The 22013-nt window shown below is 40.1% G+C and overlaps 1 protein-coding gene and 1 pseudogene across 1 annotated transcript in view; both read left to right on the top strand.

The window, feature by feature from the left end:
- LOC140512548 (uncharacterized) overlaps positions 1-22013 on the top strand; it is a 125233-nt gene that overhangs the window by 40840 nt on the left and 62380 nt on the right. The window contains 3 exon segments of the mRNA XM_072621699.1: positions 535-822; positions 9735-10022; positions 16541-16819. Of these exon segments, the coding sequence (XP_072477800.1) occupies positions 535-822; positions 9735-10022; positions 16541-16819 (855 nt within the window).
- On the top strand, positions 2528-4866 carry LOC140512551 (nucleoporin p54 pseudogene; annotated as a pseudogene).

The raw sequence follows: 22013 nt of genomic DNA, 5'->3' as shown, positions 1-22013 counted from the left end.
GTCATGCTTTCAACTGTCATCTCTGTCAAATACTGGCTGAATGACCCCGAGTAAATCATTTCACCTCTAAGAGCTCTAGGCAGCCCTAAGTTGCAGAGAAATGTACCAGCTGACATTAGTAGATGGAATCACCTCACCTCGGAGTTCTCTCTAAATTAGTCAAGGGTTAAAATTCACAGGTTCACAGGCTGTTTCCTCATTGTACGTTCTTTGAAAAGTCAAATGGACATCTTGTCTTTGCCAGGTTATCATCAAACAGAACCCTTTCCCCCGCTTTGTGACTACTCATTGAGATAGCTATGGTGAGAGTCTAAAAGGTGGTAATTGAAGGAAAAGAGGATAGGACAAATTGAAGAAGGAAAACCGTTTTTCTCCTTATTCCCCTTAGCTTATCTAAGAGACAAAACAGAGGAAGGATAAATGAACAAATTAAGCCACACAGTTAGGTGGCAATTGGGATGTCATCCTGTGGCGAATAAATATGCCACGAGGATGAAACCAATGCGCAATTTAAGTCCACTATTTACTTTTCAGGTCCATCTGATTGGGATTCTTCCAGTGCTTCCTTAAAAACTGAGAGTTCCGGAAAGTCCAAGGATTCCAAGTGTGGTCAGAATCATCCTTGGCAGTCAGTGTCAGTGACCAGAATTCTGTGTGGACGCACACCTAAGATAAGAAAGATTTCTACCCTAGAAGATGAAGCAGTTGGAGCTGGACGTGGCCCAGAGACTGAGTTTGAAGATGCGATTCGGGGACAAAAATCAGTCGCCCAGAAGCAAGCTGACCCACAGATCCCTGTAAAACCCTTGAAAGGTAAAAAAGGTAATAAAGAAGCATGCAGAGTTAGCGTTCTGAATTTTCCACAGGTAGATTATTTGCTCAGTTCGTTACCTTCCAATCTTTATTCGTCTTAGTGAGCAAAAAAATGGTAGTCACGCGATGACGAAATTCACCGTTGTCTTCTCCTTCTCTCATGCATCCTACAAGCTGGAAGGCGGTTTTAGAGTAGGCATTTTGATCTTCTCCTCTGACAAGTGTAACGTTGCGCAAGCACGGATAGGGCGAAGCTTAGGGCTGGCTGATAAATTACTCTTCTCCTGTCTGTCGATTGCTTCTTCATTTTTTCAGTCTTTCAAAATATCAAGCTATTATGTTTATATAGTGATATATACACACTTAAAATCCCTATATGAATGAGTATTTTTCTCTCTCTTCGGTTCATTCATACTTACCTTCCCCATACTTTCAATAAAATCCACTGACCTTTTCCCAAATATGAAGTTACCTAGTGGATTATAAGACTGAGAAACAGTAGCACACAGAACAGTAGCTAGCACAGATTCACTCTTGATCTGGTGAGACAGGAAGAAAGCTCAGTGTCTTCCTTAAAGTAGTCCCAGGAAGATATTTTTCTTGATATGTTTCAGCAAGAGGATATCTCCTGTAGGAGTTAATATGCGTGTGGATCATGAACACTTATGAGTACTTCTATTGCTTATGTGTAGCATGAAAAAATGGCAATTAAGAGCAGAATGAAACATAAGAATGAGAGGGGTTTATTGGTTCACATAGAGTTTTAGCAGAGACTGTCAAATTTAAGGCTTCATGACAGTCAGGAAGAGGATGTGTCAAAGGCACTTGTGCACAACAGTTAAAAAGTTTCAGAGGAATGCCACACAAAGATTCCACTTTTTTACTAGGCTTCAAAGTCAAATGGAGGCTGTCTGAAAATAATTAGATTACAAACAATCTTGGCAAGACGCTCCACTGTATTGCTATTCCAATGCCACTTCAGAATGTGGAACTGATCCTTGGTTGCCAAAGGCCAATCCAGAACAAGCTACCTTAGGTCTTGACAAACTGGAAAGGTTTTGAACATGAATATAGCAATGAACTCTGTTGTTTAAGGACCAGTCTAAGTAAGCTCAGTAAGGTTCATCATCAGAAAGCAAGCAACATTTGATTTGAGGAAGACTCATTAACTCCTGAAGTCAGTTGATTAAGAGTCTGTGTGTAGAGGCTTGAGTCAAACTTCTGGTTTTACAGGGGAATTCACAAGCAGTGGCTGTCTTGACTGACCCATCGAGATGTAGGTATAGTTGTCCTCCAACCCGCTTTTCCCAAGACCATATGAGAAAGGTGATTAGGGAATGTTGTACTAATTGGTGTTCCCATTCTCAACAACTGCCTTTCAAAATTCGAACAAGAATAAAGTCACTGTGGTTTAGGCCTTTGTCATAAATTAGCCTTCTCCTGTCTAAATAACTTTGTTTCCATACTTCATTTCTTTTTAGTGTTTCAAGTACTAAAACCATTAAGCTGAAATAGGTTTACATTCACATATAAAGTAGAAGTATGAATTATTTTCTCTCTCATTTTGGATAATTTATAGCTATCATTCCCAAAATAAAAGCATTTGATTTAACTTTTCCCAAAGGTGAAATGACACATCTAGGTCGAGCTTCCCATTAATAGATTCCATGAAATTATTCATGATGGGGGCTTCCTCCGAGGCCCCGCCCCTCCCGCCGCCACCTGCCGCTCCAGGAACCCTCAGACTTCGGGTTCCCACTGCTCGGCCGGACCCTTCCACTGGTTGCACCGAGCGCCCCGTGAGAGCCGCCGCGGCCCCGGCGGCGCCATGGCCTTCAACTTCGGGGCTCCCGCGGGCGGCACGGCCACGGCCGCCACCCCCGCCGCTCCCGCGGGCACGTTTGGAGGATTTGGGACGACCACCACCACAGCAGGTTCTGCATTCAGCTTTTCTGCTCCTACTAACACCGGCACAAGTGGACTCTTTGGTGCTACTCAGAACAAAGGTTTTGGATTTGGTTCTACTGGTTTTGGCACAACTGCAGGAACCAGTACTGGTTTGGGAACCGGGCTAGGATTTGGAACCTTCAGTACCCAGCAGACTCAAAATACTTTAGGTGGTCTCTTCAGTCAGCCCGCCCAAGCCCCTGTCCAGTCTAACCAACTGATCAATACAGCAAGCGCTCTTTCTGCCCCAACACTGCTGGGAGATGAGAGAGATGCTATTTTGGCAAAATGGAATCAGCTGCAGGCCTTCTGGGGGACAGGCAAAGGGTACTTCAACAATAATATTCCACCTGTGGAGTTCACCCAGGAAAATCCCTTCTGTAGATTTAAGGCAGTGGGCTATAGCTGCATGCCCAACAATAAGGATGAAGATGGCCTGGTGGTATTAATTTTCAATAGGAAGGAAACAGACATCCGAGGCCAGCAGCAACAACTAATAGAATCGTTCCATAAAATTTTGGGAGGAAACCAGACCCTTACTGTCAACATAGAAGGGGTGAAAACGTTGCCAGATGACCAGACAGAAGTTGTCATATATGTTGTTGAACGTTCTCCAAATGGCACATCAAGACGGGTTCCAGCTACAACACTACATGCCCATTTTGAACAAGCGAATATAAAAACTTCATTACAGCAGCTTGGAGTTACCCTTTCCATGACCAGAACAGAACTCTCCCCCGCACAGATCAAGCAGCTTTTGCAGAATCCTCCTGCTGGTGTTGATCCAATTATCTGGGAACAAGCCAAAGTGGACAACCCTGATTCTGAAAAGCTGATTCCTGTGCCGATGGTGGGCTTCAAAGAACTTCTGCGAAGACTGAAGGTCCAGGATCAGATGACAAAGCAGCATCAGACCAGATTAGATATTATATCTGAAGATATCAGTGAGTTACAGAAGAATCAGACCACCACTCTGGCTAAAATAACACAGTACAAGAGGAAACTCATGGAACTTTCCCATAGGACCTTGCAGGTCCTGATTAAGCAGGAGATTCAGAGGAAGAGTGGTTACGCCATCCAGGCTGATGAAGAGCAGTTACGGGTACAGCTTGATACAATTCAGTGTGAGCTAAATGCACCAACACAGTTCAAGGGTCGGCTGAATGAGTTGATGTCTCAGATCAGGATGCAGAATCACTTTGGAGCTGTGAAATCGGAAGAACGGTATTATGTAGATGCAGATCTTCTACGGGAAATAAAGCAGCATTTGAAGCAGCAGCAGGAAGGCCTCAGCCACTTGATCAGCATCATCAAAGACGATCTGGAGGACATAAAACTGATTGAACACGGATTGGAGGAGAACGTCCACATCAGAGGAGGTGTCTTCAGCTGACAACGCACAGCCCTCTGTTGCTGGGTTGGTGGAATGTGTTTTTGGGTCTGTCGCTGTTTCAGATCTCCTCTAAGACAGAAACTGACTGTATAGAAAGCCCTGCCCTCGCTTGGTTTCTGAGAAAGTTATTGACAAATTATTGTTTATAAATTTTGAAATAGCGTAGCTATCTCACAGCTTTTCAAACTTGACCTTTGAGAGGTTTGTACCTAAAAAGAACCTTTACTTTAAAATGAAGAAAAGTTCCTAATTACCAACAAGATATGTACTATTGTACATTTTTACAACAGCATTGTTGAAAAATCAGTGTTTGAAGATTATTCTCCATTGAGCCTTTACTGTGCTTTTCCACAGCCAACAAAAATATGAAAACAAGCGAATTTTACAATACAAAATAAATAACTGAAGGACAACTAGGCTGTTGCAAATCTGTATGTTGTAGAGTAAATGTATGTCAGTTTTTCTATTTGCGTATGCCATCCTTGGGAAGAGTGAAGAACAATTCAGCGTCCTTAGTCATGGATGTTTCTTTTGGGGACTGTGAAGGTTTGAAATATTTTTCTATGGTTTGACTTGTTTGCAAAATGAGCCCAAGCCCTTAGGAAAGAACAAGAAGTACTTGTCTATTTGATGACATGGTCCTTTATTTTTTTTTCCGTTTTATTCTGTAAAAGATGGAAACTTGTTATAAATAAATTCTTGCTTTGTGATAACTTTAAAAAAAAAATTATTCATGATGGAATATAATTATTCTACCCACAATTTTTTTTCATATTGTTATTTGAAGCTCCCTCAATTGAGATGATCGCCTCATATCCACGTTTAAGTATTTATACTGACTTTCTTTCAGTAGATTTGTTTGCCCTGTGGTATATACAGTTATGTCTTCCTCATCTTTCAACGTTCAGTAAATCTTTTCATTTTTGAGCATTTTTCTCCATGTAATCATGCTCTGTCAGCCTCTGAAGTCAATGAAAGTACTACTGTGAATGTCCAATTAACTGCTAGAGTATTATGTGTGTACCTTACTCTGCTATTTCTTGGCTTCAGAAGAATAGCTTATAGAGTTATGTAATGCTACAGATCTCACTTTGACTTCCCTATGCAACGTGGCATCAAGGAAGAGGATTTCTTCCTACTTCTTTTGAGACAGGCCTGGCCAGTGGTTTCACAAACAAAGAATTGTTTTATTCTCTCTGTCTTTGGAGATAATGAGATTGATTGGGCTTTTTTCAAAATTTATTTTTTCCTCTCATTCCCCAACTGATGCTTCTTTGTCTCTCAACCGGGTTCAGAAATTCACCTCTCCTGTAATGAGTGGCATTTAGAAATACAGTTCTCTTGTTAATCACTTTTTTTTTTCTGCTGGTTCCTTTCGGAAAACACGATGAGCTCAATTTCACTTTAAGGAGTTTGTTATACAGATGTCTTCCCTATGATACAAGTCCATGTTGCACAATTCTTTTTGATGATAGAGACTTGACTTGTAATTCTATTGGGAAAATTAAGTCCCTTGAGCATTGCTGCTTAGTACCTTCTCTAACACTAAGATTCTCAGAGAACTGACTAGACTTCTGAAAGGGTAAATGATTTCTAAAGTCTCACAGGCAATATATACTCAGAAGTGGGACTCAAGGTCAGCTCTTCTTCATTCTGGGTGAGTTATCCATCCTCACTGACTTTCAAACTTCATTGGTCTCTCTCGGATTCCCTGGCTCAGAAACCTTCGGTTTTTGATTCCCTTTGTCTATCAGATGCATTACAAACTGAAGAAATTGTGGTACAACCTTCATCTAAAAAAAAAAAAACCAAAAAAACAAAAAACAAAAACACAAATAAGGGGTCTGCTTATTCAAGGCTGCTAATATTCCGACACTTTTACCTCGGGAGAAGAGATTCCAAAGGCTGATGAAAATAAATCGTGACAGAAGGCTACAGGAAGTCAGAATTATAGAGAGTAGCATATGGCTTCATTGGAATCAGGAAGAGAAAGCAAAGACTTCCTTGCTTTCACAAATTGTGAGGGTGGTTATGAGGGCCTCAGCCTACCCTAGGAGTTTTTGGTGCTTACGATTACCCAGACAGACATTTCCCCTCCCTAAATTCATTTATTCTGGAATACATTACGCATTTGTTCTGTTGATTCTGCGCACCTTTTGGCTTACTTTCCTGCATGTTGGCACCCAGTTACATAGTCTGAAGATGTTAAAACGAGGTGGCCATATAAAGTCCAAACTGAAAGTCAGTTTCCAATAGCTGAGGAAAGTAACTCATATGCTAGCAAATGTTTGGGAGCTGAAGCAGTGCTGGCTACTAAGGACCCTGACAGTCAGGCTCTAAGGCGCCTTCATTCATCCAGCTCGTTTTCACTTTCATTTCGAGCCAAACTGTTCTATCAGTTAGTCTGTATATTATCCTGCCCTGTATTAGCTCCATGTACCCCTTAAAGGCACATTTTCTTTTCCACTTTTGTGGGGAAATCTCTCCCTCCCTTCAGAAACTTTCTGAGATGGAAACGCCAAGAAACTTCCCTTCATTTTACTAGTCTTGGTGACTAATTATTTCCCATTATATTGATTGGTTGTTCTGTTGAAAGAGACTAAATGTAGACTTATTATAAAGATTATCAGGTAATGTTACGGAGCACCTACTACTACATATATGAATATGTAATCCATCCCATCGTTTACTAAATCAGACCCAACAACCACTGCTCTTCCTGAACTTTTGAAAAAGAAAACCATAGAATAAATGTTAAATAGAAACAAGGTCAATTATATGGTAAATATTCAGTTACCGCAAGTGTCCACGTGTTCATTTGTAGCGACTGTAGTCTCCATGTTCTGAAATGAAGCCCGAGTTCCCCTGCCCACCTTGTCTAAATTATATACAGTCTTTTCCACTCATTTCTGAGGAAAACGGAACCATACAAAAGACAAACCCATTACCTTACTGTCAAACTTTGAATGATGCCCGCATACAAGATAGACATAAGGATAAGCATTGCTCTTTTCTAGCAGCATAGGTTCTCGCTCTCTCCTAAAACATAACAGCTGTTCCAGTGATCAATAGTAACTGAAGTGTTTTCTTGCTCAGAGCCTGAAAGATGAAAAAAGAGTACTAATTCTGGAGTCATGTTAGGCAATCTGGCTGTACTCTCTGTGTACGGGAAGGTGATAGTTCATGAAATTTTCAGACAAGTTGGGTGAATAAAAACATTTTATTGAAATTAGTTTTCATAACTCTATTTAATGATGCATATAGAGTAAATGGGAGGCAATATAATGTGTGTGGAGCTATTGTGGAAGTACCTATTTGAAAACTTTTTTCCGTTGGGAGCAGCAGTCTCATATCCACCTCAGAATGTTCTGAGCCTGAACAAGCCCCTTGATATCCCACCTGATATTCCCTGGCATTGCACCTACTGTCAGTTGATTCAGACTGTCCTAGAGGAAGACTCGTTATTAGGGAAGAAGGTGATTGTTCTTGGGGTTGGTGCAGTTGGTATGGAATTCGCCATTAGTATATTAACAAAGGATTTGGCTGATGAACTTTCCTTAGTTGGTGGAATAGAAGACAAAATAAAGGGAGAGATGATGGATCTCTAAAACGTCAGGCTTTTCCTCAAAACATCTAAGACGGATTCTGGCAAAGACCACGTTGTGACTGCTAACTCAAAACTGGTGTATTTTTGGTTAGGATATGTCTCCAGGAGGGAGAAAAACGTCTTAATTTGGTCCATCATAGCATGAATATCTTTAAATTCGTCGTTCCCGGTGTTGCTAAATACAGCCCTAACTGCAACGTGCTTATTGTGTCCAAGTCAGTTTACATTTTCACATATGTGACGTGAAAGCTAAATGGCTTTCCTAAAAATGGTGTTATTGTAAGTCCTGGCATTCTGGATTCTCCCTGTTTCCTTTACCTAACGGCAGAGAGACTTGGTGTTCATTCTTCAAGTTGTCTTCGATGGGGCCCTTTGTTCCTGTGCGGACTGGCGTAAACTTTGCTGGTGTGTCTCTGCAGAAGCTTCTTCCGCCTTTGGGAACTGTTGCTGATTCAGGGAAGTGGAAAGATTTTCTTGAACAGGTTATTGAAAGTGCTTTTGAGGTGAGTAAACTGAAGGACTTCACTTCTTGTGCGATTGGCTTGTTGATGACAGATGTGACAGGAAGCATTATGATGAATCTTAGGAGAGTGCACCAAATATCCGTCAGGATTTAGGGCGCATATTGCATTCATGAGGATTTCTTCCTCAGTATCTCATGTGTCTTGGGGCAGAATGGTGTTTCAGATATGGTGAAGGTCAACCTGAATCCAGGGAAGGAGAGCTGTTGATATAAGTGCCCAGAAACTCTTTGGAGAATCTAGACGGAGCTGCAATTTTAAAACCCTTTAATGTAGTGCCATTAAGTGAACATGGCATTGGTTACAATATGGTTTTCCAATAGTTGAAATTCTTCTTCTGATTCGTGATTAAACACCAGAAATGTCAAACCTGTGAATACACTCTAGTTTCTTCCTAAAGTTAGAAACGGTGCATAGTACAGTGTGTCTACCATTCCTTCCGATTCTTTCCTTCTCACATGGTGCTGGATGTGACTTGTGTAGTCTCCGTAGTTGGAATCAAGCGGAGACAGCCACCCACAGGTATATAAACTACCTTTCTTGTATGAAGGTGGTAGAGTTTTCCATAGGTCCAGAAGACACCACTTGTATAGGAAAAACAGCAAACCTGAGTAAACATAGTTTTGTCAAATGTTAAAAGGAAATATTTGAAGTCTATGGACATGTTAAAATTGTAGTGTACATAGATAGGTAAACGGTAAATCTTCAAGAAGTTATATCATTCCGAAAAAGCAACCTAACTTCTAGTCAGAAGATAGAACTTCACATATGCAAAAAAGATAAATATCACTATGCTTTAAAAACAAAGCGAGTACTTGTGTAAAACAGAAATCGTCAGTAAGGGGATGCTAATGGTTAGCATATTCTGTGGGAAAACATTTTAGCACGAAGGATTGGGGGCTGTCCTCAAGGCCAAAATGTCATGCTTTCAACTGTCATCTCTGTCAAATACTGGCTGAATGACCCCGAGTAAATCATTTCACCTCTAAGAGCTCTAGGCAGCCCTAAGTTGCAGAGAAATGTACCAGCTGACATTAGTAGATGGAATCACCTCACCTCGGAGTTCTCTCTAAATTAGTCAAGGGTTAAAATTCACAGGTTCACAGGCTGTTTCCTCATTGTACGTTCTTTGAAAAGTCAAATGGACATCTTGTCTTTGCCAGGTTATCATCAAACAGAACCCTTTCCCCCGCTTTGTGACTACTCATTGAGATAGCTATGGTGAGAGTCTAAAAGGTGGTAATTGAAGGAAAAGAGGATAGGACAAATTGAAGAAGGAAAACCGTTTTTCTCCTTATTCCCCTTAGCTTATCTAAGAGACAAAACAGAGGAAGGATAAATGAACAAATTAAGCCACACAGTTAGGTGGCAATTGGGATGTCATCCTGTGGCGAATAAATATGCCACGAGGATGAAACCAATGCGCAATTTAAGTCCACTATTTACTTTTCAGGTCCATCTGATTGGGATTCTTCCAGTGCTTCCTTAAAAACTGAGAGTTCCGGAAAGTCCAAGGATTCCAAGTGTGGTCAGAATCATCCTTGGCAGTCAGTGTCAGTGACCAGAATTCTGTGTGGACGCACACCTAAGATAAGAAAGATTTCTACCCTAGAAGATGAAGCAGTTGGAGCTGGACGTGGCCCAGAGACTGAGTTTGAAGATGCGATTCGGGGACAAAAATCAGTCGCCCAGAAGCAAGCTGACCCACAGATCCCTGTAAAACCCTTGAAAGGTAAAAAAGGTAATAAAGAAGCATGCAGAGTTAGCGTTCTGAATTTTCCACAGGTAGATTATTTGCTCAGTTCGTTACCTTCCAATCTTTATTCGTCTTAGTGAGCAAAAAAATGGTAGTCACGCGATGACGAAATTCACCGTTGTCTTCTCCTTCTCTCATGCATCCTACAAGCTGGAAGGCGGTTTTAGAGTAGGCATTTTGATCTTCTCCTCTGACAAGTGTAACGTTGCGCAAGCACGGATAGGGCGAAGCTTAGGGCTGGCTGATAAATTACTCTTCTCCTGTCTGTCGATTGCTTCTTCATTTTTTCAGTCTTTCAAAATATCAAGCTATTATGTTTATATAGTGATATATACACACTTAAAATCCCTATATGAATGAGTATTTTTCTCTCTCTTCGGTTCATTCATACTTACCTTCCCCATACTTTCAATAAAATCCACTGACCTTTTCCCAAATATGAAGTTACCTAGTGGATTATAAGACTGAGAAACAGTAGCACACAGAACAGTAGCTAGCACAGATTCACTCTTGATCTGGTGAGACAGGAAGAAAGCTCAGTGTCTTCCTTAAAGTAGTCCCAGGAAGATATTTTTCTTGATATGTTTCAGCAAGAGGATATCTCCTGTAGGAGTTAATATGCGTGTGGATCATGAACACTTATGAGTACTTCTATTGCTTATGTGTAGCATGAAAAAATGGCAATTAAGAGCAGAATGAAACATAAGAATGAGAGGGGTTTATTGGTTCACATAGAGTTTTAGCAGAGACTGTCAAATTTAAGGCTTCATGACAGTCAGGAAGAGGATGTGTCAAAGGCACTTGTGCACAACAGTTAAAAAGTTTCAGAGGAATGCCACACAAAGATTCCACTTTTTTACTAGGCTTCAAAGTCAAATGGAGGCTGTTTGAAAATAATTAGATTACAAACAATCTTGGCAAGACGCTCCACTGTATTGCTATTCCAATGCCACTTCAGAATGTGGAACTGATCCTTGGTTGCCAAAGGCCAATCCAGAACAAGCTACCTTAGGTCTTGACAAACTGGAAAGGTTTTGAACATGAATATAGCAATGAACTCTGTTGTTTAAGGACCAGTCTAAGTAAGCTCAGTAAGGTTCATCATCAGAAAGCAAGCAACATTTGATTTGAGGAAGACTCATTAACTCCTGAAGTCAGTTGATTAAGAGTCTGTGTGTAGAGGCTTGAGTCAAACTTCTGGTTTTACAGGGGAATTCACAAGCAGTGGCTGTCCTGACTGACCCATCGAGATGTAGGTATAGTTGTCCTCCAACCCGCTTTTCCCAAGACCTTATGAGAAAGGTGATTAGGGAATGTTGTACTAATTGGTGTTCCCATTCTCAACAACTGCCTTTCAAAATTCGAACAAGAATAAAGTCACTGTGGTTTAGGCCTTTGTCATAAATTAGCCTTCTCCTGTCTAATTAACTTTGTTTCCATACTTCATTTCTTTTTAGTGTTTCAAGTACTAAAACCATTAAGCTGAAATAGGTTTACATTCACATATAAAGTAGAAGTATGAATTATTTTCTCTCTCATTTTGGATAATTTATAGCTATCATTCCCAAAATAAAAGCATTTGATTTAACTTTTCCCAAAGGTGAAATGACACATCTAGGTCGAGCTTCCCAGTAATAGATTCCATGAAATTATTCATGATGGAATATAATTATTCTACCCACAATTTTTTTTCATATTGTTATTTGAAGCTCCCTCAATTGAGATGATCGCCTCATATCCACGTTTAAGTATTTATACTGACTTTCTTTCAGTAGATTTGTTTGCCCTGTGGTATATACAGTTATGTCTTCCTCATCTTTCAACGTTCAGTAAATCTTTTCATTTTTGAGCATTTTTCTCCATGTAATCATGCTCTGTCAGCCTCTGAGGTCAATGAAAGTACTACTGTGAATGTCCAATTAACTGCTAGAGTATTATGTGTGTACCTTACTCTGCTATTTCTTGGCTTCAGAAGAATAGCTTATAGAGTTATGTAATGCTACAGATCTCACTTTGACTTCCCTTTGCAACGTGGCATCAAGGAAGAGGATTTCTTCCTACTTCTTTTGAGACAGGCCTGGCCAGTGGTTTCACAAACAAAGAATTGTTTTATTCTCTCTGTCTTTGGAGATAATGAGATTGATTGGGCTTTTTTCAAAATTTATTTTTTCCTCTCATTCCCCAACTGATGCTTCTTTGTCTCTCAACCGGGTTCAGAAATTCACCTCTCCTGTAATGAGTGGCATTTAGAAATACAGTTCTCTTGTTAATCACTTTTTTTTTTCTGCTGGTTCCTTTCGGAAAACACGATGAGCTCAATTTCACTTTAAGGAGTTTGTTATACAGATGTCTTCCCTATGATACAAGTCCATGTTGCACAATTCTTTTTGATGATAGAGACTTGACTTGTAATTCTATTGGGAAAATTAAGTCCCTTGAGCATTGCTGCTTAGTACCTTCTCTAACACTAAGATTCTCAGAGAACTGACTAGACTTCTGAAAGGGTAAATGATTTCTAAAGTCTCACAGGCAATATATACTCAGAAGTGGGACTCAAGGTCAGCTCTTCTTCATTCTGGGTGAGTTATCCATCCTCACTGACTTTCAAACTTCATTGGTCTCTCTCGGATTCCCTGGCTCAGAAACCTTCGGTTTTTGATTCCCTTTGTCTATCAGATGCATTACAAACTGAAGAAATTGTGGTACAACCTTCATCTAAAAAAAAAAAAAAACAAAAAAACCAACAACAAAAACACAAATAAGGGGTCTGCTTATTCAAGGCTGCTAATATTCCGACACTTTTACCTCGGGAGAAGAGATTCCAAAGGCTGATGAAAATAAATCGTGACAGAAGGCTACAGGAAGTCAGAATTATAGAGAGTAGCATATGGCTTCATTGGAATCAGGAAGAGAAAGCAAAGACTTCCTTGCTTTCACAAATTGTGAGGGTGGTTATGAGGGCCTCAGCCTACCCTAGGAGTTTTTGGTGCTTACGATTACCCAGACAGACATTTCCCCTCCCTAAATTCATTTATTCTGGAATACATTACGCATTTGTTCTGTTGATTCTGCGCACCTTTTGGCTTACTTTCCTGCATGTTGGCACCCAGTTACATAGTCTGAAGATGTTAAAACGAGGTGGCCATATAAAGTCCAAACTGAAAGTCAGTTTCCAATAGCTGAGGAAAGTAACTCATATGCTAGCAAATGTTTGGGAGCTGAAGCAGTGCTGGCTACTAAGGACCCTGACAGTCAGGCTCTAAGGCGCCTTCATTCATCCAGCTCGTTTTCACTTTCATTTCGAGCCAAACTGTTCTATCAGTTAGTCTGTATATTATCCTGCCCTGTATTAGCTCCATGTACCCCTTCAAGGCACATTTTCTTTTCCACTTTTGTGGGGAAATCTCTCCCTCCCTTCAGAAACTTTCTGAGATGGAAACGCCAAGAAACTTCCCTTCATTTTACTAGTCTTGGTGACTAATTATTTCCCATTATATTGATTGGTTGTTCTGTTGAAAGAGACTAAATGTAGACTTATTATAAAGATTATCAGGTAATGTTACGGAGCACCTACTACTACATATATGAATATGTAATCCATCCCATCGTTTACTAAATCAGACCCAACAACCACTGCTCTTCCTGAACTTTTGAAAAAGAAAACCATAGAATAAATGTTAAATAGAAACAAGGTCAATTATATGGTAAATATTCAGTTACCGCAAGTGTCCACGTGTTCATTTGTAGCGACTGTAGTCTCCATGTTCTGAAATGAAGCCCGAGTTCCCCTGCCCACCTTGTCTAAATTATATACAGTCTTTTCCACTCATTTCTGAGGAAAACGGAACCATACAAAAGACAAACCCATTACCTTACTGTCAAACTTTGAATGATGCCCGCACACAAGATAGACATAAGGATAAGCATTGCTCTTTTCTAGCAGCATAGGTTCTCGCTCTCTCCTAAAACATAACAGCTGTTCCAGTGATCAATAGTAACTGAAGTGTTTTCTTGCTCAGAGCCTGAAAGATGAAAAAAGAGTACTAATTCTGGAGTCATGTTAGGCAATCTGGCTGTACTCTCTGTGTACGGGAAGGTGATAGTTCATGAAATTTTCAGACAAGTTGGGTGAATAAAAACATTTTATTGAAATTAGTTTTCATAACTCTATTTACTGATGCATGTAGAGTAAATGGGAGGCAATATAATGTGTGTGGAGCTATTGTGGAAGTACCTATTTGAAAACTTTTTTCCGTTGGGAGCAGCAGTCTCATATCCACCTCAGAATGTTCTGAGCCTGAACAAGCCCCTTGATATCCCACCTGATATTCCCTGGCATTGCACCTACTGTCAGTTGATTCAGACTGTCCTAGAGGAAGACTCGTTATTAGGGAAGAAGGTGATTGTTCTTGGGGTTGGTGCATTGGTATGGAATTCGCCATTAGTATATTAACAAAGGATTTGGCTGATGAACTTTCCTTAGTTGGTGGAATAGAAGACAAAATAAAGGGAGAGATGATGGATCTCTAAAACGTCAGGCTTTTCCTCAAAACATCTAAGACGAATTCTGGCAAAGACCACGTTGTGACTGCTAACTCAAAACTGGTGTATTTTTGGTTAGGATATGTCTCCAGGAGGGAGAAAAACGTCTTAATTTGGTCCATCATAGCATGAATATCTTTAAATTCGTCGTTCCCGGTGTTGCTAAATACAGCCCCAACTGCAACGTGCTTATTGTGTCCAAGTCAGTTTACATTTTCACATATGTGACGTGAAAGCTAAATGGCTTTCCTAAAAATGGTGTTATTGTAAGTCCTGGCATTCTGGATTCTCCCTGTTTCCTTTACCTAACGGCAGAGAGACTTGGTGTTCATTCTTCAAGTTGCCTTCGATGGGGCCCTTTGTTCCTGTGCGGACTGGCGTAAACTTTGCTGGTGTGTCTCTGCAGAAGCTTCTTCCGCCTTTGGGAACTGTTGCTGATTCAGGGAAGTGGAAAGATTTTCTTGAACAGGTTATTGAAAGTGCTTTTGAGGTGAGGAAACTGAACGACTTCACTTCCTGTGCGATTGGCTTGTTGATGACAGATGTGACAGGAAGCATTATGATGAATCTTAGGAGAGTGCACCAAATATCCGTCAGGATTTAGGGCGCATATTGCATTCATGAGGATTTCTTCCTCAGTATCTCATGTGTCTTGGGGCAGAATGGTGTTTCAGATATGGTGAAGGTCAACCTGAATCCAGGGAAGGAGAGCTGTTGATATAAGTGCCCAGAAACTCTTTGGAGAATCTAGACGGAGCTGCAATTTTAAAACCCTTTAATGTAGTGCCATTAAGTGAACATGGCATTGGTTACAATATGGTTTTCCAATAGTTGAAATTCTTCTTCTGATTCGTGATTAAACACCAGAAATGTCAAACCTGTGAATACACTCTAGTTTCTTCCTAAAGTTAGAAACGGTGCATAGTACAGTGTGTCTACCATTCCTTCCGATTCTTTCCTTCTCACATGGTGCTGGATGTGACTTGTGTAGTCTCCGTAGTTGGAATCAAGCGGAGACAGCCACCCACAGGTATATAAACTACCTTTCTTGTATGAAGGTGGTAGAGTTTTCCATAGGTCCAGAAGACACCACTTGTATAGGAAAAACAGCAAACCTGAGTAAACATAGTTTTGTCAAATGTTAAAAGGAAATATTTGAAGTCTATGGACATGTTAAAATTGTAGTGTACATAGATAGGTAAACGGTAAATCTTCAAGAAGTTATATCATTCCAAAAAAGCAACCTAACTTCTAGTCAGAAGATAGAACTTCACATATGCAAAAAAGATAAATATCACTATGCTTTAAAAACAAAGCGAGTACTTGTGTAAAACAGAAATCGTCAGTAAGGGGATGCTAATGGTTAGCATATTCTGTGGGAAAACATTTTAGCACGAAGGATTGGGGGCTGTCCTCAAGGCCAAAATGTCATGCTTTCAACTGTCATCTCTGTCAAATACTGGCTGAATGACCCCGAGTAAATCATTTCACCTCTAAGAGCTCTAGGCAGCCCTAAGTTGCAGAGAAATGTACCAGCTGACATTAGTAGATGGAATCACCTCACCTCGGAGTTCTCTCTAAATTAGTCAAGGGTTAAAATTCACAGGTTCACAGGCTGTTTCCTCATTGTACGTTCTTTGAAAAGTCAAATGGACATCTTGTCTTTGCCAGGTTATCATCAAACAGAACCCTTTCCCCCGCTTTGTGACTACTCATTGAGATAGCTATGGTGAGAGTCTAAAAGGTGGTAATTTAAGGAAAAGAGGATAGGACAAATTGAAGAAGGAAAACCGTTTTTCTCCTTATTCCCCTTAGCTTATCTAAGAGACAAAACAGAGGAAGGATAAATGAACAAATTAAGCCACACAGTTAGGTGGCAATTGGGATGTCATCCTGTGGCGAATAAATATGCCACGAGGATGAAACCAATGCGCAATTTAAGTCCACTATTTACTTTTCAGGTCCATCTGATTGGGATTCTTCCAGTGCTTCCTTAAAAACTGAGAGTTCCGGAAAGTCCAAGGATTCCAAGTGTGGTCAGAATCATCCTTGGCAGTCAGTGTCAGTGACCAGAATTCTGTGTGGACGCACACCTAAGATAAGAAAGATTTCTACCCTAGAAGATGAAGCAGTTGGAGCTGGACGTGGCCCAGAGACTGAGTTTGAAGATGCGATTCGGGGACAAAAATCAGTCGCCCAGAAGCAAGCTGACCCACAGATCCCTGTAAAACCCTTGAAAGGTAAAAAAGGTAATAAAGAAGCATGCAGAGTTAGCGTTCTGAATTTTCCACAGGTAGATTATTTGCTCAGTTCGTTACCTTCCAATCTTTATTCGTCTTAGTGAGCAAAAAAATGGTAGTCACGCGATGACGAAATTCACCGTTGTCTTCTCCTTCTCTCATGCATCCTACAAGCTGGAAGGCGGTTTTAGAGTAGGCATTTTGATCTTCTCCTCTGACAAGTGTAACGTTGCGCAAGCACGGATAGGGCGAAGCTTAGGGCTGGCTGATAAATTACTCTTCTCCTGTCTGTCGATTGCTTCTTCATTTTTTCAGTCTTTCAAAATATCAAGCTATTATGTTTATATAGTGATATATACACACTTAAAATCCCTATATGAATGAGTATTTTTCTCTCTCTTCGGTTCATTCATACTTACCTTCCCCATACTTTCAATAAAATCCACTGACCTTTTCCCAAATATGAAGTTACCTAGTGGATTATAAGACTGAGAAACAGTAGCACACAGAACAGTAGCTAGCACAGATTCACTCTTGATCTGGTGAGACAGGAAGCAAGCTCAGTGTCTTCCTTAAAGTAGTCCCAGGAAGATATTTTTCTTGATATGTTTCAGCAAGAGGATATCTCCAGCAGGAGTTAATATGCGTGTGGATCATGAACACTTATGAGTACTTCTATTGCTTATGTGTAGCACGAAAAAATGGCAATTAAGAGCAGAATGAAACATAAGAATGAGAGGGGTTTATTGGTTCACATAGAGTTTTAGCAGAGACTGTCAAATTTAAGGCTTCATGACAGTCAGGAAGAGGATGTGTCAAAGGCACTTGTGCACAACAGTTAAAAAGTTTCAGAGGAATGCCACACAAAGATTCCACTTTTTTACTAGGCTTCAAAGTCAAATGGAGGCTGTTTGAAAATAATTAGATTACAAACAATCTTGGCAAGACGCTCCACTGTATTGCTATTCCAATGCCACTTCAGAATGTGGAACTGATCCTTGGTTGCCAAAGGCCAATCCAGAACAAGCTACCTTAGGTCTTGACAAACTGGAAAGGTTTTGAACATGAATATAGCAATGAACTCTGTTGTTTAAGGACCAGTCTAAGTAAGCTCAGTAAGGTTCATCATCAGAAAGCAAGCAACATTTGATTTGAGGAAGACTCATTAACTCCTGAAGTCAGTTGATTAAGAGTCTGTGTGTAGAGGCTTGAGTCAAACTTCTGGTTTTACAGGGGAATTCACAAGCAGTGGCTGTCCTGACTGACCCATCGAGATGTAGGTATAGTTGTCCTCCAACCCGCTTTTCCCAAGACCTTATGAGAAAGGTGATTAGGGAATGTTGTACTAATTGGTGTTCCCATTCTCAACAACTGCCTTTCAAAATTCGAACAAGAATAAAGTCACTGTGGTTTAGGCCTTTGTCATAAATTAGCCTTCTCCTGTCTAATTAACTTTGTTTCCATACTTCATTTCTTTTTAGTGTTTCAAGTACTAAAACCATTAAGCTGAAATAGGTTTACATTCACATATAAAGTAGAAGTATGAATTATTTTCTCTCTCATTTTGGATAATTTATAGCTATCATTCCCAAAATAAAAGCATTTGATTTAACTTTTCCCAAAGGTGAAATGACACATCTAGGTCGAGCTTCTCAGTAATAGATTCCATGAAATTATTCATGATGGAATATAATTATTCTACCCACAATTTTTTTTCATATTGTTATTTGAAGCTCCCTCAATTGAGATGATCGCCTCATATCCACGTTTAAGTATTTATACTGACTTTCTTTCAGTAGATTTGTTTGACCTGTGGTATATACAGTTATGTCTTCCTCATCTTTCAACGTTCAGTAAATCTTTTCATTTTTGAGCATTTTTCTCCATGTAATCATGCTCTGTCAGCCTCTGAGGTCAATGAAAGTACTACTGTGAATGTCCAATTAACTGCTAGAGTATTATGTGTGTACCTTACTCTGCTATTTCTTGGCTTCAGAAGAATAGCTTATAGAGTTATGTAATGCTACAGATCTCACTTTGACTTCCCTATGCAACGTGGCATCAAGGAAGAGGATTTCTTCCTACTTCTTTTGAGACAGGCCTGGCCAGTGGTTTCACAAACAAAGAATTGTTTTATTCTCTCTGTCTTTGGAGATAATGAGATTGATTGGGCTTTTTTCAAAATTTATTTTTTCCTCTCATTCCCCAACTGATGCTTCTTTGTCTCTCAACCAGGTTCAGAAATTCACCTCTCCTGTTAATGAGTGGCATTTAGAAATACAGTTCTCTTGTTAATCACTTTTTTTTTTCTGCTGGTTCCTTTCGGAAAACACGATGAGCTCAATTTCACTTTAAGGAGTTTGTTATACAGATGTCTTCCCTATGATACAAGTCCATGTTGCACAATTCTTTTTGATGATAGAGACTTGACTTGTAATTCTATTGGGAAAATTAAGTCCCTTGAGCATTGCTGCTTAGTACCTTCTCTAACACTAAGATTCTCAGAGAACTGACTAGACTTCTGAAAGGGTAAATGATTTCTAAAGTCTCACAGGCAATATATACTCAGAAGTGGGACTCAAGGTCAGCTCTTCTTCATTCTGGGTGAGTTATCCATCCTCACTGACTTTCAAACTTCATTGGTCTCTCTCGGATTCCCTGGCTCAGAAACCTTCGGTTTTTGATTCCCTTTGTCTATCAGATGCATTACAGACTGAAGAAATTGTGGTACAACCTTCATCTAAAAAAAAAAAAACCAAAAAAACAAAAAACAAAAACACAAATAAGGGGTCTGCTTATTCAAGGCTGCTAATATTCCGACACTTTTACCTCGGGAGAAGAGATTCCAAAGGCTGATGAAAATAAATCGTGACAGAAGGCTACAGGAAGTCAGAATTATAGAGAGTAGCATATGGCTTCATTGGAATCAGGAAGAGAAAGCAAAGACTTCCTTGCTTTCACAAATTGTGAGGGTGGTTATGAGGGCCTCAGCCTACCCTAGGAGTTTTTGGTGCTTACGATTACCCAGACAGACATTTCCCCTCCCTAAATTCATTTATTCTGGAATACATTACGCATTTGTTCTGTTGATTCTGCGCACCTTTTGGCTTACTTTCCTGCATGTTGGCACCCAGTTACATAGTCTGAAGATGTTAAAACGAGGTGGCCATATAAAGTCCAAACTGAAAGTCAGTTTCCAATAGCTGAGGAAAGTAACTCATATGCTAGCAAATGTTTGGGAGCTGAAGCAGTGCTGGCTACTAAGGACCCTGACAGTCAGGCTCTAAGGCGCCTTCATTCATCCAGCTCGTTTTCACTTTCATTTCGAGCCAAACTGTTCTATCAGTTAGTCTGTATATTATCCTGCCCTGTATTAGCTCCATGTACCCCTTCAAGGCACATTTTCTTTTCCACTTTTGTGGGGAAATCTCTCCCTCCCTTCAGAAACTTTCTGAGATGGAAACGCCAAGAAACTTCCCTTCATTTTACTAGTCTTGGTGACTAATTATTTCCCATTATATTGATTGGTTGTTCTGTTGAAAGAGACTAAATGTAGACTTATTATAAAGATTATCAGGTAATGTTACGGAGCACCTACTACTACATATATGAATATGTAATCCATCCCATCGTTTACTAAATCAGACCCAACAACCACTGCTCTTCCTGAACTTTTGAAAAAGAAAACCATAGAATAAATGTTAAATAGAAACAAGGTCAATTATATGGTAAATATTCAGTTACCGCAAGTGTCCACGTGTTCATTTGTAGCGACTGTAGTCTCCATGTTCTGAAATGAAGCCCGAGTTCCCCTGCCCACCTTGTCTAAATTATATACAGTCTTTTCCACTCATTTCTGAGGAAAACGGAACCATACAAAAGACAAACCCATTACCTTACTGTCAAACTTTGAATGATGCCCGCACACAAGATAGACATAAGGATAAGCATTGCTCTTTTCTAGCAGCATAGGTTCTCGCTCTCTCCTAAAACATAACAGCTGTTCCAGTGATCAATAGTAACTGAAGTGTTTTCTTGCTCAGAGCCTGAAAGATGAAAAAAGAGTACTAATTCTGGAGTCATGTTAGGCAATCTGGCTGTACTCTCTGTGTACGGGAAGGTGATAGTTCATGAAATTTTCAGACAAGTTGGGTGAATAAAAACATTTTATTGAAATTAGTTTTCATAACTCTATTTACTGATGCATATAGAGTAAATGGGAGGCAATATAATGTGTGTGGAGCTATTGTGGAAGTACCTATTTGAAAACTTTTTTCCGTTGGGAGCAGCAGTCTCATATCCACCTCAGAATGTTCTGAGCCTGAACAAGCCCCTTGATATCCCACCTGATATTCCCTGGCATTGCACCTACTGTCAGTTGATTCAGACTGTCCTAGAGGAAGACTCGTTATTAGGGAAGAAGGTGATTGTTCTTGGGGTTGGTGCATTGGTATGGAATTCGCCATTAGTATATTAACAAAGGATTTGGCTGATGAACTTTCCTTAGTTGGTGGAATAGAAGACAAAATAAAGGGAGAGATGATGGATCTCTAACACGTCAGGCTTTTCCTCAAAACATCTAAGACGGATTCTGGCAAAGACCACGTTGTGACTGCTAACTCAAAACTGGTGTATTTTTGGTTAGGATATGTCTCCAGGAGGGAGAAAAACGTCTTAATTTGGTCCATCATAGCATGAATATCTTTAAATTCGTCGTTCCCGGTGTTGCTAAATACAGCCCTAACTGCAACGTGCTTATTGTGTCCAAGTCAGTTTACATTTTCACATATGTGACGTGAAAGCTAAATGGCTTTCCTAAAAATGGTGTTATTGTAAGTCCTGGCATTCTGGATTCTCCCTGTTTCCTTTACCTAACGGCAGAGAGACTTGGTGTTCATTCTTCAAGTTGCCTTCGATGGGGCCCTTTGTTCCTGTGCGGACTGGCGTAAACTTTGCTGGTGTGTCTCTGCAGAAGCTTCTTCCGCCTTTGGGAACTGTTGCTGATTCAGGGAAGTGGAAAGATTTTCTTGAACAGGTTATTGAAAGTGCTTTTGAGGTGAGGAAACTGAACGACTTCACTTCCTGTGCGATTGGCTTGTTGATGACAGATGTGACAGGAAGCATTATGATGAATCTTAGGAGAGTGCACCAAATATCCGTCAGGATTTAGGGCGCATATTGCATTCATGAGGAT

Source organism: Notamacropus eugenii, chromosome 6, assembly GCF_028372415.1.
Source record: "Notamacropus eugenii isolate mMacEug1 chromosome 6, mMacEug1.pri_v2, whole genome shotgun sequence".
In the NCBI taxonomy this organism is placed as follows: Eukaryota; Metazoa; Chordata; class Mammalia; order Diprotodontia; family Macropodidae; genus Notamacropus; species Notamacropus eugenii.
This window is presented reverse-complemented; position numbering and strand designations above follow the sequence as displayed.